An 18092-nucleotide genomic window follows, 5' to 3' on the forward strand; every position below is an offset into this window, starting at 1 on the left:
CAACCACCATCAACCACCACCACTACCAACCAACACCACCACAACCACTACCAACCACCACCACTACCACCACTACCAACCACCACCAACTAGAACCACCACCACCACCATTACCACCACTACCAACCACCACCCACCAACCACCATCATCATCACCACCCCCTGTCTTTTCCCCCTTTCCACAGTGGAGGTTCTTTCTTAGACCCATTTAAAATTGTTCCAGAGAGCCCTGATTTTAGAGGACAGAGGATCCCTGCATCTGAATTACACAGATCAATAGCACGACACGCTGTACATACAGGCTCATCTCCACCACGTCTGGCCCTAAGTGTACCCTTTCTGGGAGCCAAAACATAAACATCTCCTACAGGCACTCCCTGAGCCAACTGTAGCTACAGGCACAATCTACCTAGATGCTGATTTTGTACATTGTCATAATCACAGCCACACATTTGTATTGTCTTTAAAGCTGCACGCACGCACACACACACGCACGCACGCACACACACACACACACACACGCACACACACACACACACACACACACACACACACACACACACACACACACACACACACACACACACACACACACACACACACACACACACACACACACACACACACACACACACACACACACACACACACACAGAGAGACACACACACCCTCCAGTCCCTTCACTTCCCTGTCACAGGCGTCTCCCTGGTGGCTGGTAGTGTCCCCCCAGACCCACTGTCAGGGAGCCCCTTCAGGCAGGGGACAGGCAGTGAGTGGAGACAGAGACAGGGCCCAGCGGCTCCACTGCACACAACAACACAGGCTGGACCAGTTGGAGCAGCTGGCACAGGAGTGGGGGACACCTCCTCCCAGGAGGCACTCACACACTCAATGAGAGGAGGAGAATGACAGACAGACATAGGGAGAGGGTGCCACTGTCTGGAATATCAAATACTCACTGACAGGTACTGCTTGTAAGAAACACAGAGAGAGAGAAATATATTCAGAGTCACGTGGTAGAAAAATAGTCAGAAGATCTTTTGTGATGTTTGGGGAGGTTGTCTCATGTGAACCAGGAAGACCCACGACTCAAATACAGACAGGAAGTGAACCATGAGTGGCAGATTAGATGACCGGAATGTGTTGTAACCTCTGGATGCGTTGGGCTGCATGGGGCTGCGTTGGGCTGCACAAGGTTGCGTTGGGCTGCACAGGGTTGCGTTGGGCTGCACGGGGCTGCGTTGGGCTGCACAGGGTTGCGTTGGGCTGCATGGGGCTGCGTTGGGCTGCGTTGGGTTGGGTGTCGGGGCTTAAACCCTAACACTCAGAACAGGCCTGAGTTGTTTTCTCAGGGAGAGCACACAGAGGGGGCAGTCGGAAACAAAGCACAGCAGAGAAATTATTTGACAGGAAATGAGAATGGACTGCAAATGGGCTAATGTGGGAGAATGACAGGGGTAGGTGGGGGGTGGGGGGTGGGGTGGGGGGGGGGCTCATAGCGCTCAAAATGGTGGCTGGGGCCTGGCATTGTGTTACAGGGAGAGAGGGAGCAAGAGGAAAGCCACGTCCCATTTGTCTGGCCACTAACAGGTTTCACCTTTGGTAGAGTGGTGTGGAGATTAAGTGGGGGGCACTTGATTTATTTTAGAGAGTATTTGAGATAGTGAGTGTGGGTTTGTGTGTACATGGATGTGTGTGTGTGTGTGTGTGTGTGTGTGTGCCTGCAGCCTCCCAGCAGGCATGGATGAGTGTGAGTGTACGTGTGTGTCAGAGGCCAGAGTCAGAGGCCAGTTAGCACTGGTGTTTAGGAACAGGGGCTGTTTTCTTTGGCTGCATGCTGGTGGGTATGGGTGGAGCAGAGTGGGTGTGGGGGATGGATAGGGGGTCAGTCAGCTCTCCCCCTATAAAGGTCTTACATTTCAATTCAATTTCAATTTAAGGGGATTTATTGGCATGGGAAACAGATGTTTGCCAAAGCAAGTGAAAAAGATAATAAACAAAAGTGAAATAAACAATAAAAAATATACAGTAAACTTTACTCTCACAAAAGTTTGAAAATAATAAAGACATTTCAAATGTCATATTATGTATATATACAGTGTTGTAATGATGTGCAAATAGTTAAAGTACAAAAGGGAAAATAAATAAACATAAATATAGGTCTTAAATTTCACTAATGATTTAACAATGCCCCCGGCGCTGGCCCGGACCCAGTTTGTTTGTTTGTTTGTTTGTTTGTTTGTTTGTCTGTTCGGAATCTGGACAGAATTTATTTCCCAGGAAGGACTCGGATTTCCCTGATTTTCTCCCATCCTCTACAGTGTACTCCCACTCACCCCTCAAACTGCCTCACAGAAAGACATTCACATACTGTACATCCCTACTTACCCCTCAAACTGCCTCACAGAAAGACGTTCACATACTGTACATCCCTACTTACCCCTCAAACTGCCTCACAGAAAGACATTCACATACTGTACATCCCTACTTACCCCTCAAACTGCCTCACAGAAAGACATTCACATACTGTACATCCCTACTTACCCCTCAAACTGCCTCACAGAAAGACATTCACATACTGTACATCCCTACTTACCCCTCAAACTGCCTCACAGAAAGACATTCACATACTGTACATCCCTACTTACCCCTCAAACTGCCTCACAGAAAGACATTCACATACTGTACATCCCTACTTACCCCTCAAACTGCCTCACAGAAAGACATTCACATACTGTACATCCCACTCACCCCTCAAACTGCCTCACAGAAAGACATTCACATACTGTACATCCCTACTTACCCCTCAAACTGCCTCACAGAAAGACATTCACATACTGTACATCCCTACTTACCCCTCAAACTGCCTCACAGAAAGACATTCACATACTGTACATCCCTACTTACCCCTCAAACTGCCTCACAGAAAGACATTCACATACTGTACATCCCTACTTACCCCTCAAACTGCCTCACAGAAAGACATTCACATACTGTACATCCCTACTTACCCCTCAAACTGCCTCACAGAAAGACATTCACATACTGTACATCCCTACTTACCCCTCAAACTGCCTCACAGAAAGACATTCACATACTGTACATCCCTACTCACCCCTCAAACTGCCTCACAGCAAGACATTCACATACACCCCTACTTACCCCTCAATCTGCCTCACAGCAAAACATTCACATACTGTACATCCCTACTTACCCCTCAATCTGCCTCACAGCAAAACATTCATATACACCCCTACTCACCCCTCAAACTGCCTCACAGCAAGACATTCACATACATCCCTACTTACCCCTCAAACTGCCTCACAGCAAAACATTCATATACACCCCTACTCACCCCTCAAACTGCCTCACAGCAAAACATTCACATACACCCCTACTCACCCCTCAAACTGCCTCACAGCAAAACATTCATATACACCCCTACTCACCCCTCAAACTGCCTCACAGCGAAACATTTACATACACCCCTACTTACCCCTAAAACATGCAAACACAAAATAAGTATTTCAGTACAGAGGAAAGTATTAGATGTGCATGCCTGCTGCAATGTGGTCATAGTGTAGGTAGAACATCTTGCTATTAAGAATGGTGCATTTGAGGCAGCTTGCATATTTCTGTCAAATCTAATTGCCCTTTGAGCAACACATTTCTGCAAATGCATTCCTCTGATATTAGTTTAGTGGAAAAAAAACAAAACAATTCAGATGTTTTATGGTGTGTGTTTTATGTTGTGTGTATGTCCTGATGAATCCGTCAGGGCTAAGGGCAGGGGGTGATGTGCTGACAGCCTCCCAGCGTGCATGCCGAGCGCCCAACAGTCCCCCCTTCCTCTTTCTTGTTCCGTCACTCTTCTCTTTCCCTCCCTCTCTCTCGCGCTCCTCTCCTCAGCTCCACACATTTGCTGTGGATTAGCTACGGACAGTAAATTACAGCACTCTGGACCTCTGAGTGATTCCATACCCACCTCTTCACACGTTCCACCTCTCCTTCCCTCCCTCATGTGCCATTTTCCAGTCCAACCCTCTGTCTGTCTGTCTGTCTGTCTGTCTGTCTGTCTGTCTGTCTGTCTGCTCTCTTCATTTGATCATGTTTTCCCCCTTTCTATCTGTTATTTTCGTCCTGTTTCCTAGATTCTCTCAACCTTGTCAGAATGATCTTCTCCTGTCTGTCTCTCTCTCTCTCTTTAGTTTTACTTCATTCGTTCCTTCGTTCTTCTATGGTGTCACGCTACACAGCATTCTCTCTTTTACACATCCACCTCCTGTCCCCCCCACTCCTTTATACAAGCAGGTCCCTCTTGTCTTGCCTTCACAGGTTTCTTTAGCTAGTTGCCTCTCTCTATTCCTCCCTCCTATCCCTCTCTCCCAACCTCTCTCTCTTCCACCCTCTCCTTCCTCCCCCCTCTCCTTCCATCTCTCTCTGGAAACAGATGTTGTTTGTCAAATCTTATCATTACTGGCTAATTAAGAAGACATCTCTTCTCATTCTGTTGTTGCTTCTCTCCTCTCTCCTTCTCTCCTCTCTCCTTCTCTCTAGCGCCCTTCCCTCTGTCTTTGTTCCTCTCTGAGGAAGGTTTGGGAGGTGCTGTGGTATGTGGGTATATTTAATACTACAAAGGTGATTATCGGCTGATAATAGCCTATACGTTTTGTCAGTGTTAGTAAGGAAGACTATTATCCTGGAATAATAGTTACGTGTATTAGAGGGAGCACATGACACCTTTCTGTGGTACATTTTTACATTTATTTGACACAATATAGTATGTGCCCATATTGCTGTTCTGTAGAAGCTTTATGTTATATTTGGGGTTTAATCATGCTGCTGCATTTAGAGCTGCCAGTTTTGTGTCACCGGTGTAGTGTGGGGATTGGAAAGGTCTGTATTGGTATGTATGAGACCTGTCCATGCACAATGGGCTGCTCAATCCAGTGGGACAGTTTGGGTATTTTAAATCTTCATCCCATAGGACTCTCAAAGCATGCTGGGAAAGGTCGGGCCATTGATGGAGGTATACTGTATTCCCTATCCTCTCCTGCTGGATCTCTGTGTATTTGTCTGTCAGTCTGTCCGTCCATAGATCAATATACCTATTACTATCTCTAGTCTTCGTTATTATGCCAAGTGTTGGTTAGTGGAACATAACTTTCAACGTTTTAAACAATTAGAATAATAGCATCATGCCAGCAGTGACGTTGTAAAGTAATTTTAAGATCAAGGAGTTGCCTTGTTCAAAAAGTACACATTCACACTTCTCAGGAGGGTCCATGAGCCCCCATACCTGTCCCTCTATAACCCCCCCTATCCCCCCTCTCCTCTCACCTCACAGCCTCGCCTCAGCTGAGGCACTTTTGCGGTGGTAAGCCGGGTGGTTTTACAGAACTACCAAGCTCTATAAATCAGCACTAGTGGTATAAATGTTTGGCTTTGACACAATTCTCATGTTTAGAGACGGGGTGGGCTGGGCCGGAGGGGTGAGGCTAGGGTGGGCTGGGCCGGAGGGGTGAGGCTATGGTGGGCTGGGCCGGAGGGGTGAGGCTAGGGTGGGCTGGGCCGGAGGGGTGAGGCTAGGGTGGGTTGGGCCGGAGGGGTGAGGCTAGGGTGGGCTGGGCCGGAGAGGTGAGGCTAGGGTGGGCTGGGCCGGAGGGGTGAGGCTAGGGTGGGCTGGGTTGGAGGGGTGAGGCTAGGGTGGGCTGGGCCGGAGGGGTGAGGCTAGGGTGGGCTGGGTTGGAGGGGTGAGGCTAGGGTGGGCTGAAATGGAGAAGGGGCCATGGGGGCACAACCAATTCAGCAATCAAACTTTAAGAAACAGAGTCCTCGTTCCCCATGCTCTGTTTCAGTCTATGTGGCACATCGCCAATGAATCTAGCTGCTATTTTGATACAACAGGCCAATCTGAGTCCTACCCTCCACTATTGATCTGGTGTACCCATCTCATGTCAGTGTATGATTGTTAGTGTGTTGAGCAGTGGGTGTTGGTATGCCTGACTGTCAACCCATAAAGACAGGTTTAATCCCTGGATCAAAAAAGGCGTCAATGAGAGATTTACAGGGTCCAGATTATAGATTATGACAGGGTGGGATTAGGAAAGGTGGGGGTTGCTGGAAATTCGAGAGGACAGAGGTGCATAGCTGTGCACCCAATAAAACTTAACAAAAATAAGAGAAACCCCTGCTAAAACAAGTTGTTAAGGGTTAGTTAAAAACATATTTTTGTTGTTGTTGATTACTTTTTTTAAAAGATGCAGTTGGACAGGGAGGGTGAGTGATAGGAGGTGAGAGTTATATAAAGTATGTTAAGTAAAGTTGAGTAAACGACTAAGTATTATTTCTGTTGTAAAATATGAGGGGACGGGTTAGTAGGCTTGTGTGAAAGGTCCCGTGGTGGTATGCGACAGAGGGGGTATCAGTTCGTGGAGGGTTCTCTGTGCCCCATTAGCAGTGTCAAAGGTCAGGTGCCCCGGGTGTTAACCCTGGTGACCAGTCTAGCTTCCAGTCTGCCAGGGGACCCCGGGATCCAGGGGTATTTATTACCTGCTCCCTAGCCCCCTCCTCCCCAGTCACTCTCCTCACCCCTCCCCAACTCTCTCCATGGAGAAAAAAACCTCCCCCATCCCTCACCACAACCAATTCCATATATTCATTGGATGCATATCCATACATTGATGCATGACGACCCATCTGTAGAGTTCTGCATCCGTGTAAAATATGATTAGGTCAACTCTGGCCTATGCACAACTCAGCCAATAGCTCGGAGCCATGAACCTTGCTTGACCCAATACTTGCATATTTTGCGCATACATTTAATTTGTGTTTAAGTTGTGTTCATTGTAGTTTGCTTGTGTGTATGTAATGTTTGTGTGCTTGCATGTGGCATGTGAACATGTGAGCGTGTGTATGTGTGCGTGTGTGTATGAGTTACTGTTCCCAGTGTTTGAGTGTGGCAGAAGAAGGTCCTCAGCATGTCAGTATGTTTTAATGCCTCACATCTGTTTTCCTAATTTTCCTCCCCTACCCCCCCTCTCTCCCTCTCCTTCTCTTTTTTGTCTCTCCCTCTCTTCTTCTCTCTCACTTTCAATCTTGTCTTTCCCCACCACCTATCCACACCTTCCCTCTCTACTTCCTTCAGTCTTTCAGTCTATCGTCTAAATACTGATAGAAGGAATATCATGCTCCTGACCTGTCACTCCATCCCTGTTATCTCTCTTCCTTCCTTTCTATCTTCCTTCCTTCTTTCCGCTGTGTCTATTGGTGTTCCTAGATAGAGAACAGAGACTCTCCCACCCTGTCAGACTAAATTATCTACATTTTAGTCCTCTCTCGCTACCTCTCATGGTTCAAATCCCTCCCAAGTCTTTTATTGAAATGTGATTATGTCATCATTAATGCAGATGTCCGAAACTACCAGTCTCACATGAGCAGGACTGATGTCCCACAGGAAGACAAGGCTGCAGGAACTGGTCTAGTTATGTGGGAGCTTCATATGACCTCTATAAAGCCTGTATTATAGCTGATAAATCTATGTATGTAGCATAAAGATCTGTTGACACTGATACAGCTTTGTGTCTAATCAGCATAGATAGAGAGTGATGTGTTGTGTCTTTGTGACATGGCAGTTCATGTCAGTAGTAATTAAGGTTGATAAATGCCAATAAAAGTTATTGTTAGGGGTCCTGTGCAGCTTTTGTTCTAGCAGTGTGTAACGGCTCAGCTACATGCAACAGATGCCTTAGATAGGACTGACTGAGGCTGAACGTGGTCTGAAGGCAAGTCAATGCATAGGTGAACATGTAGGAATAATACAATTACAGAGTTAAGTTTGTAACTTTGCTGTTACTGCAGTGTCATGACTTCCTCTGTCATTTTTTTGAACTCGTTTTAGTTAAGAAAGTTGTCACCCTGCGAATTGCTTAACCCACGCTGTGAGGCCTGTGTTTAGTCTTGGGAACTGAAGCAGATGCAGACAAAGGGGATCTGGAGGCCTCGACAGAGATACAGACTGGAAGACTGAGGGGAAAACAGACTCCCCATGGAGCCAGTGTGGAAATTGATCCCAAGGCTTAAGACTTGGGCCTACCTTTTGTTTGTGTTTCCTAATCAGGGTCTCTGAGGAGGGTCGTGGGGAACACCAGTTGGAGGGGTTATAGCTTGATTTACATTAATGACAACTGGACAACTCATTAAATATTTAACTGGCATCTCAACTAGTCACAAAAAGGTTACCCCTTCCCCCCAAAAATTTTTCTCTCCAAATTAAATAGTGATTGAATCGGAAATATGATCGAATGGGAAATAAATTCCAGTGACTGTGTATGGTTACGTACGGTTATGGAATAACAACTTTGAGTATGAGAGGCAGAGCTGCAAATACATACCTATGAGTCTAATCTACAGTGTAGCTAATAGAGTTCTCCTATGAAAGTCCTGGACCTTCCTCCGCTCACACAGTTTCCTTCTGACATCCAGATCAATGTTTTCCAAGTCCTCCTCTTCTCTAGCCTGTGGGTGGGGAGGTGTGTGGGCGTGTTACATTACCTAAACAAAAACAAACAATGGTGATATTAAACTTTGCGACCACAATAGAGGGGGAAAAAGAGGGTCCTCGACTTCTTATTAATTATGCAAGATTAGTCTAATTATAATTCAGCAAATGAATGTGTGGCAGAAGGTGCGAGGCGGCGGAGCTGGAAGATTTGCATGTTAAGTGGGTAGGGGAAAGTGGCTAATGCATGCTAATATATGCACCAACGTCTCGCTTTAATTTCAGCATTTGCAGCTGTGTGTGTCCGAACTGAGGGGGGTGAAAAGTTGACTGAATGGGGTTTGGGGGGACAGAGGTGGTGGTGGTGGAGGGTGTTGTATGGAAGTGTGTATGATGTTACACAAGTAAACACAGTGAGGGAATAATGGGTGAAAGTCAGAAGAAAGGAGAAACAAATGCACACTGACCAGTGGGAATGTCGGCATAGAACATGTCCTATCTCACAGAGGGTCGTCGCTACATGTACAATGTGTCCTTAATGGGATGTCACACATCCCTGCTGTGAAGTCACCAATGCGACTGGTTGGAGTGAGCGGTCAGTGCTGGCTGGGTGCACTTGAAGTGGCCAGAGATCCAAAGAGCAGGTGGCCGGGGCAGTGAGAGGAGAGTGTCTGGGACAGAGCCGGGCCATGGCCACGGTCATTTCGCCCAACAAAGAAGCCTGCGTTAATGTTGTCATAAATTACTTTGCAGCGACTCTGTATGGGAGTTCCCACATGAACTTGAAGCAAATTAATATAATGTTCCCTGTCATATATCAGGGTAGAAGTCACATACTGAAGAATCTCAAGTGCACTGTTTAAAAGAAGTGGACCAAAACAGCAGAACATAATCCAATATATCCCTCATCAGCAGATATGAAGCCAACTGGATTCAAACACTGAGCATAACACACTGTAATATATCATATAAATCATGACAGCATGATAGATACTGTACAGAGAGAGGATAGAGAGGTAAGGGAGGGAAATACAGAGAGGGGGGAGTGAGGGCGTGAAAGATGGAGAGAGAGATGGGGATTGGGATAGAAAGAGGAGGAAGTAGTTAAAGGGAGGGAGAGGCTATGTGGCCTTTTGTGCACATCCACCCGGAGCCCAACTGTAGAGGAGCGGAGAGGTTGGAGGTCCGAGCTCTCACTAATAAATCATAATCATCCTCCGCCAACAACAATATTGATTGTCCTCCACTGAAATAGTTCAAATCAAGAAATATTGGACACTGTTTTGGAAGCAAGCGTTCGTTCTGAATAAGGGCCTGTTCACGAGGGAGGAAGGGAGGAAGTGATGGAAGAAGAGAGAGAAAGCGGCTGAGGGAGGGAAGGAAATATTACTATTGAATTGGAGGGTCCTGGGCTGCGGAGCCAATAGAAAGTCCCTCGCCAAACAAACTCTATCCATTAACATGACTTATATTTGCAGTGTTCACAATGTGGGTGGGATTGGATTAGTGGCTGCCCAGCTCCTGCTTCTCAAGCTCCCCATAATTTATCCTCATCACTGTTGTTATTTCTTTCATTTCAGCGTTGGGTGTGTCAGTGAAATTGAGCCCATACTGTATTTGTGGCTAAAATGACAAAGCATCTGATCCATGAACACACATATATCAGTTGTCCTGATCTAACCATGTCCCATTTCACTCTCATTCTCTTTTTCTCTTCAGACCATTTCTTTACTCCCTCAACTCCCTCCACTATCTCTCCAGCTCCCCTGCCTCCTCTCCATCTCCCCTGCCTATACCCTTTCTATCTCTTCCTCCCCCACCCCTCTCTCTCTCTCTCTCTCTCTCGGAATGTGTTCCTTGTGGTTGCCTTCTCTTTCCAATCTCTGTCTTTACCTATCAGCGTGGGGACTTTGGGATTGCGGCAGAGCTGCGTTGCCATGGCAGCGGGCTGTGTTGCCGAACTGTGTACACCTGGGATTTGGAGTCTCTCCCTCCCCTCCCCTCCCCTCCTCAGTTTCATTTCAGTCTCTCCAGCTCTCGCTCCCTCTCTCTGCTCTTCTCTGCTGTAGTGGAGGCTATCAGCACCTCTCTCTCTCTCTCTCTCTCTCTCTCTCTCTCTCTCTCTCTCTCTCAGATATACACACACACAAACACAGTTAATGAGATACATACACATTAAAACACACCCACAAAGCTCATTCAAACATGCACATGTGCACATGTACATACAAATACTCTGTCTCTGCCCTTCTAGTTTCACTTTCTCTCTTCCACCACAGTTCTAATGTGGGGGTTCAAAAACAGCATTGCTGTCGTTCCCCAGAGTCCCCTGGCATACATCCCTGTCTCCTGTTCACTTTGAAACACAGCAGTAGTTTTCACTGGACTGCATTTCAAATTCTCATCATTTGATTTAAAGTGTAATAACATTGGCTCTAATGCTAAATTAAACAGCAGTGATTAATGCCAGGGCAGATATCACGCAGCAGCATTGACACACACTCACTCTCAGATGTTCATAATGCATCTATGACCGGAACAGTAATCCGCATCTTCTTGACTGACAGGCCAACAAATAATGAATGCATTGTTCACGTTATGTTTTCTTGTCTATTGAGTTAATGATTTTTATGTACTTGTCCTGTTTTTTTCTCTTACCCCTGCAGGTTCTTTTTGAAGTTTTTCTTGAAGTGTAACCAGAATTGTCTGAAGACAGCAGGAAACCCAAGGGACATGAGAAGATTTCAGGTATGGAGAGTACGAGAGAGAGAGAGGTTTGTGTACGTGTGCGAGAGGGAAAGAGAGAGAGAGGTTTGTGTACGTGTGCGAGAGGGAAAGAGAGAGAGAGGTTTGTGTACGTGTGCGAGAGGGAAAGAGAGAGAGAGGTTTGTGCACGTGTGCGAGAGGGAAAGAGAGAGAGTGGTTTGTGTACGTGTGCGAGAGGGAAAGAGAGAGAGAGAGCGTGTGTGCAGCATATATGATGTTGAAAATAGCAATAATTTTATTCTATCTAAAATAGAATAAAAACTATCCCACCTTTCCTTCCTCTCTACTTTCACAAAGAGGGATTTTTTTTGTTCAGGGTCTGCCCAGGTATAGTTGGGACCACATTTCTCCATTCCGTAGCCTGAAGCACTGCTTAGACATTTTTCAATGGAAGGAATGGAAGGGAAAGTTAAAGGTGAAAGTACAAAATCTACAGTGAAACAAAGAGGGAGAGAAGGGAAAAGGGTGTATTGGGGTGGGAGAGACAAGGGGGAGGCGGGCAGGAAATAGGCTGAGGTGTTTCAGGAAGTTGTCAAGAATTGAGTGATTGGCTCCAGATGGGGGAGGTCATGCTCCGTGACCCAGGAAGTGGTCACAGGGGACACTCCCGCTTCACTTCCTCTGCTGTCTTTCAGCACCGGAGCCACTGTCTGTCTCTCTCTCTCTCGTTCCTCTTTTCTTTTCTCTTCTCTTCTCTCTCTCCCTGTCTTCCACCATGTTTGTTTTAACTCCTGCGCTTTGACGCATGCTGAGAAGTTATGAGCGGGCGGCCGCTCCGAGGCCCTCACCTCCAGGTTAAAAGGCGATTAGAGCTGGACAGGAGCCTGTTTATGGTGCTTGATCAATAATTTACTGTTATTTTCCTATAGATTCCTCACCACTCAACCATCTACAAGCACATCTGCTTTCTCTCTCTCTCTTTCCTTCTCAGCATCTGTGCTCCAGAGTCTCTTCATGTGCAGCTCTGGGATTCTGAAACACTTCTGTCTTATCTTTGCCCTTACACATCACTTTCTTATTGTAAAGCCTATTTCAAAATGTCTCAAGCTTAGTCTTTCAGCACTTCATAGACATAGACCCTACACCACCATCAACACCCCCTCCTGCATATAGATATACAGTATGGACACTCTTAAACACACAGACCCAAGAAAAGCACACAAGAACACACATTTTGTATGCATGTCCTCCATGGGGAACTGATGTATCTCATGGAGAGGGTAGGGACACACACATGCTGTTGGCCAGGAATCAAATTAGGTTCACCATATATCACACTCTACTTTAATGGCCAGTACAAATAGGAGATTCAGTCCATATGTCTGGTGTCAGTGAGGGATTAAGCCTGAACCTCTGTGAGCTGTTGGTCCAGACCACAACTCCAACCACAGTCTCAGGAGGGGTGAGGAGGGGAGAGAAAGGGAGAGGCCACAGAGAGGGGGGCGGTGATGTAAAAATATGATATAGTGTAGTAGGGTTGTCACATTACCCATTGAGAAATATTCCTATCAGCTGGATGTTGAAATGGATTGTGACCAAGGGATTTTGCAGGAAACCAAATCTCACAAAAAGTGAACTGATATCACTTATAAACCCAGATAGACTCATGGTATGTATTTTCCTCTTCCCCGTCCTCCCCTGTCTTTTAGGTGGTCCTGTCCAGCACTGTCAGTGTAGACGGCCATGTCTTAGCCGTGTCTGACAACATGTTTGTCCACAATAACTCCAAACATGGCCGAAGAGCTCGCAGGCTAGAGCCTGGAGAGTCAGTGGAGAACGGTATGGAGTATGGTAAGAAGAGACAAAACACGACCTGCCCTGGGGTACTGATACATCAGGAACACATTCCTACTGTAGACATTCCTACTGTAGACATTCATACTGTAGATATTCCTACTGTAGATATTCATACTGTAGACATTCCTACTGTAGACATTCCTACTGTAGACATTCATACTGTAGACATTCCTACTGTAGACATTCCTACTGTAGACATTCATACTGTAGACATTCATACTGTAGACAATCCTACTGTAGACATTCCTACTGTAGACATTCATACTGTAGACATTCATACTGTGCTTCCATATCTGTAGAAGCACTTTGCGACAACTGCTGATACATTTGATTGATGGATTAACTACTGCTGTACTAACGGCTAACCTCAAGGTCTAGGGCTGACACCCTGAAACAGACGCTAAATACATTGCCAAGAGATGCAATAAGTTATATTAAAATGACATTATTGCCCTTCCTCTCCAGCCACCCCATGTATCAAAGCCATCAGCCCCAGTGAGGGCTGGACCACAGGCGGGGCCATGGTCATCGTGATCGGGGAGAACTTCTTTGACGGGCTGCAGGTGGTGTTCGGCAGCATGCTGGTGTGGAGCGAGGTAGCTATGTGGCTTCACTGTAACTGTCTCTTTAAAACAACTCATTAACGAGACTGTTACTGATTGAAAACATAAGGGACAAGGTAACAAAAGCATATGTCTTGTCTCATTTTGTCCAGTCATTTAGTGGCTGCCTTCTACATGTTGGCATTATGAGAGTAAACCGTATTATTCTGTCAGATACTGTAGACTGTCAAACAGTCGTTGCTCATTCCTTCTCTGTCTTCTCCCTGTTTCTCTCTCTCTCTTAGTTGATCACGCCCCACGCCATCCGTGTCCAGACGCCCCCACGCCACATCCCAGGGGTCGTGGAGGTCACGCTGTCCTACAAATCTAAACAATTCTGCAAGGGGGCACCTGGACGCTTTATCTATACAGGTAAACACACACCTCCCATTAACCACACCGCCCCAGCCATATCTACCCTATCCAGCAACTATTCACCAACAACATATCAAACAGCACCATTCCATGGGATGAGTCAGGACCAAGTGCTCATGTATCTGTGGATGTGTTTGTGTATAGCGCTGAATGAGCCCACCATAGACTACGGTTTCCAGAGGCTTCAAAAGGTCATTCCCAGACACCCTGGTGACCCTGACAAACTAGCTAAGGTGAGTGAGAACATACCACACATAGTGAGATGATGTACATGCCATATGTCACCACACTTCACCTTTGACAATAAAGTACACTATGTAACACCAGAGGCTAATTCATGTCTCAATGTCTGTGTGTAGGAGATGCTACTGAAGAGAGCAGCTGATCTGGTAGAAGCCTTGTATGGAAACCCACACAGTAATCAGGTAACCAGCACTGTTTAGTCGCTCCGTTCCTCTAGTAATTCCACTCATCAATAACTACTGTAAATCTGTGAGGTCTGGGTTAGTAACAGTTTGTATTGTCTCTCTTTAGGACATGTTGCTGAAGCGTGCAGCGGACATCGCTGAGGCCCTGTACAGTGTTCCCCGTCCCCACAGCCAGCTGCAGGCCCTGCCCAGCTCCCCAGCCCACGGCAGTGTCATGGGCCTGGGCTCATACCCCTCCCAGCTGGGGGTTAGCATTGGCGAGCCAGGACAAACCAGCCAAGGTGAGCAGGACAAGACTTACAATTGGATCTGGCCCTTTGATTTTCTTCTAGTTGGTGATATGATATCCCCAGTGGGAAAATCACTTGTGTCTTCCTGTCTTTTACTATCCTCTGTCTTTCTTGTTCTAACACTTTGTATTTCTCTCTCTCTTTGTTTCCCTCTCTCTCGCTCCAGGTTATATTCGTAACTCCAGCAGTTTGTCCCCCCGGGGGTACCCCTCTGCCTCCACCCCTCAGCAGTCGGGCTATGGGGGTGGTGGAGGCATGAGTGGGGGGTACGGGGCAGTGCCCATGACTAGTCTGGGGGTGCCAGGGTCCCCTGGTTTCAGCAGTGCCTCCCCCACTGGTTCTCCCTATGGCAGTGAGTGTCTCTCCTTTTACTCAATCAATCTATCCTGTGTTTTCCTCCTGTACCTGTTACAATAAAACATAATTGGCCACCATTGACAAAGGTTGACCATTGCCTAGAATCCTTCTGTTATAAAGTAACATCTCTCTCTCTCTCTCTCTCTCTCTCTCTCTCTCTCTCTCTCTCTGTTTCTCTGTCTCTCTCTCTCTCATATCCACAGTAATGCCATCTAGTCCCACTATCCCGGGTTCCAGCTCCTCCTCCCTCCTGCCGTTCTCCTCCTTCCCGTCCTCAGCCAAACAGAAGAGCGCCTTCGCTCCTGTCCTCCGGCCCCAGGGCTCCTCCTCTCCTGCCTGTCCCGCTTCAGGAGGCAACAGCTTCAGAGGTAGAACCAAACTACAATCTTAGAAACATCTCTTTGTGTGTTAAAACCCCCCTCTTTCTTTCTAAAAACTAATCTATGCCCACATACACATAGTTTAGGCAGGCATGACAATACAATATGTCTGTTTTTTGGGGGGTTATAATAATGATTGCCATTGTCAAGAATAAGATTTTATCTAAAACATAATAGATTATTACTATTCTCTTTCTCTATAGCGATGACTGGACTGGTAGTTCCCCCGATGTAGCAGCACTCCACCACCTCCCATCCATCACCAACAAACCAGACCAGACCAATGCTCCCACACTGCTGCCCCTCTGCAGGCACTGACAGGGATAAATGGAACACACACTGACTTCTCAACCACCAACAACTCTCCACACTGATGCCCTGCCACTTGTTGAGTCCATGTTTCATCCAACTGAATGAAAGGGAATGGGACAGAAAGAATCCAAAGACCAGCCAGTCACTCCAGATGCAGAGAGAAGAAGACCTCTTCATCTGCAGTAGCTGTAAAGACATGAGACTTCCTTGGGCCACACCACAACACAATGGAGCTCTATGGGTGTCTATGGGTGTCTCTGTATTTTGAAAGGACAGCAGAAGTCAACGTCAAGATGCCTTCACGAGCTTCAAAAGCACTCGTACCACCCAATGCTACAGCCATATGCAGCATTTGGTTCTTCCAACAAAAACACCTTCCCTAAACTGATCAACCTCTTGGCTAGCAGTGTGCTAGAAGAAAATGTCTGTTGATGATTCGTTGTTAGAGAACTGAACTGAATGGACAATGGACAACTCTGATACTATGTGCTGAAAGTCTATGAAGCAGGGTGCTATTTGTCTCTGTCAGGACACTGTCAAAGGCATGTATGTACATTGTCCCTGAGAAGACTCCAAGTTTTTGAAGATGATTTACATTCCAGAATGATAGACCCTTTATTTTTTGTTCTGATCCCCATCATTTTACAAGGACAAACTCTTTGTCCTCCAGGGTTGGTAATACAACATTTATTCATATATTGATTTATTTAAGAAGAAAAAAAACAAGCAATTTAACTTATTATTATAGTTACTTTAGGGAATAATATAAACGTGTTTTAATTCCTTTTTTTGCAATTGTTATAAATATGATTATGTCATCGCTATGTTGCCATTCTTGTTGTTTTAATTGAAATCTTTGAAGTTTTGTCAGACATGACTCATGATTAATACATAAGAGAGAATGAAGTAATACGCCATGAAACGTTTATTTGAAATCAATTCTTGGCCAATAATATTTTCCCTGGTTTGTCACGTAACAAAATACAACTGTTATGTCCAGTGTAAAAAAAAAAGCACATTACCTTGCTGTTCTCCATAAAGGAAAATGAGTTAGCCTATATTATTATTAATTTCGTTTGTATGCATGTTATTTCCACACTGATTCCCTGCTATTATTTCATTACATGTTGCAAATTTGAAATTGTATGTCAAAATTTAGGATTTTGAATTGTTCATTCATTTGATGTTTTTCATCCCATAGTCTCTGGTCACGATGCAGTAAAGTAACAAGCATACATAAACTGAAAACAAAGTAAGGAACATGTTGGGGATTTGTTATAAACCCATGCAACGGTTTTCTTACTCACTGTTGTAGCACAATACAAGCATCATACTCAGGATTAGAAAACAAAGAATTGAAAAGAGGTAGCTAACATCTATTCAAAGTTGTTTGTTGTGTTTTGCTGGTTTTATTTATTTGAAAGTCGTTAGTAAAATGTAAGGTTACTCAAAGTTTTTTTCTCCCAAAACCTATCTTTCTTTTTTAATGGTACAGAATAACATGATGACTGTCTGAAAATGTGATTTGTATATCTTAAACTGTAATTATATTTTGTCCTCCCAAATAAAACAAAAAAATCACAGTAAGAACTCACTGTTGGTAATAATTCAGAACTGTGTGTTTGCATTATGCAATTAGACATGGTATAGAAATGTACAGATATCCATAGTACAGCATATGAGTTGAGGTTTTGTTATGTACAGCATTATGGTAATATTTCAAGTCCACACCAGGACTATTTTTTAACTCACCTGTATGTTTGTATAGTTTGACACAAACCTGATGAGGCGCAGCATCTTAATTGTGGAGTGAGCGTTGCAGACTGTAGCTACTGCCTGTGAAGATAAACAACATCCCCCATCACTCTCCTCTCCTCCTCTCCAGCAGCAAACCTGCTTATTCCTCTAAGGACCAGGCCTCTGGGGGCCCCACTAAGAACCACATGAGCCTCTCCTCCCTCGCTCTCTCTGGCGTGTGCCCTCTTTTTCTCCCTCTCGCTACCCTGCCATTACTTCTTTCAGTCTTTGTTTCAATCCCCTTTCATCCCTTCTTTCTTTATTTCTCTCCTGCTCCCTCTCTCCCTTTGTAATGGCTTCTCTCTGTTAATGTAATTAGCACTGGTAAAGGAGGGCAGTTAATTACCAGCTCTTTTTTGATGGGGTAATTAATGTTATGCCAGGAAACAGCAACTGTTTCATTAACACAGCGCTCAAAGCAGCGAGGGGGTTGGGCAGTGCTGAGTGTATGCATGTCCATATGTGCATCAATGTGTGTGGTTGTGTA

At 45.5% G+C, this 18092-nt stretch overlaps 1 protein-coding gene across 4 annotated transcripts in view; it reads left to right on the forward strand.

Moving 5' to 3' along the window:
• The window catches only part of LOC110536084 (transcription factor COE2), a 39603-nt gene extending 22208 nt beyond the window's left edge, over positions 1-17395 (forward strand). For 2 of the 4 annotated variants that reach the window (XM_021621626.3, XM_021621628.3), the window contains exons 7-16: positions 11168-11249; positions 12917-13058; positions 13530-13660; positions 13912-14038; positions 14186-14274; positions 14401-14466; positions 14576-14750; positions 14926-15111; positions 15320-15484; positions 15700-17395. In XM_021621626.3, the coding sequence (XP_021477301.1) occupies positions 11168-11249; positions 12917-13058; positions 13530-13660; positions 13912-14038; positions 14186-14274; positions 14401-14466; positions 14576-14750; positions 14926-15111; positions 15320-15484; positions 15700-15731 (1195 nt within the window). In that variant the 3' untranslated portion in view covers positions 15732-17395. Of the gene's footprint in view, positions 1-11167; positions 11250-12916; positions 13059-13529; positions 13661-13911; positions 14039-14185; positions 14275-14400; positions 14467-14575; positions 14751-14925; positions 15112-15319; positions 15485-15673 lie in introns of all 4 variants that reach the window. The other 2 variants (XM_090190735.1, XM_021621627.3) reach the window with 1 other exon arrangement.
• Positions 17396-18092: the final 697 nt, after the last annotated feature.

This window comes from Oncorhynchus mykiss, chromosome 11 (assembly GCF_057628025.1).
Source record: "Oncorhynchus mykiss isolate SJ-2025 chromosome 11, ASM5762802v1, whole genome shotgun sequence".
NCBI classification, from domain to species: Eukaryota; Metazoa; Chordata; class Actinopteri; order Salmoniformes; family Salmonidae; genus Oncorhynchus; species Oncorhynchus mykiss.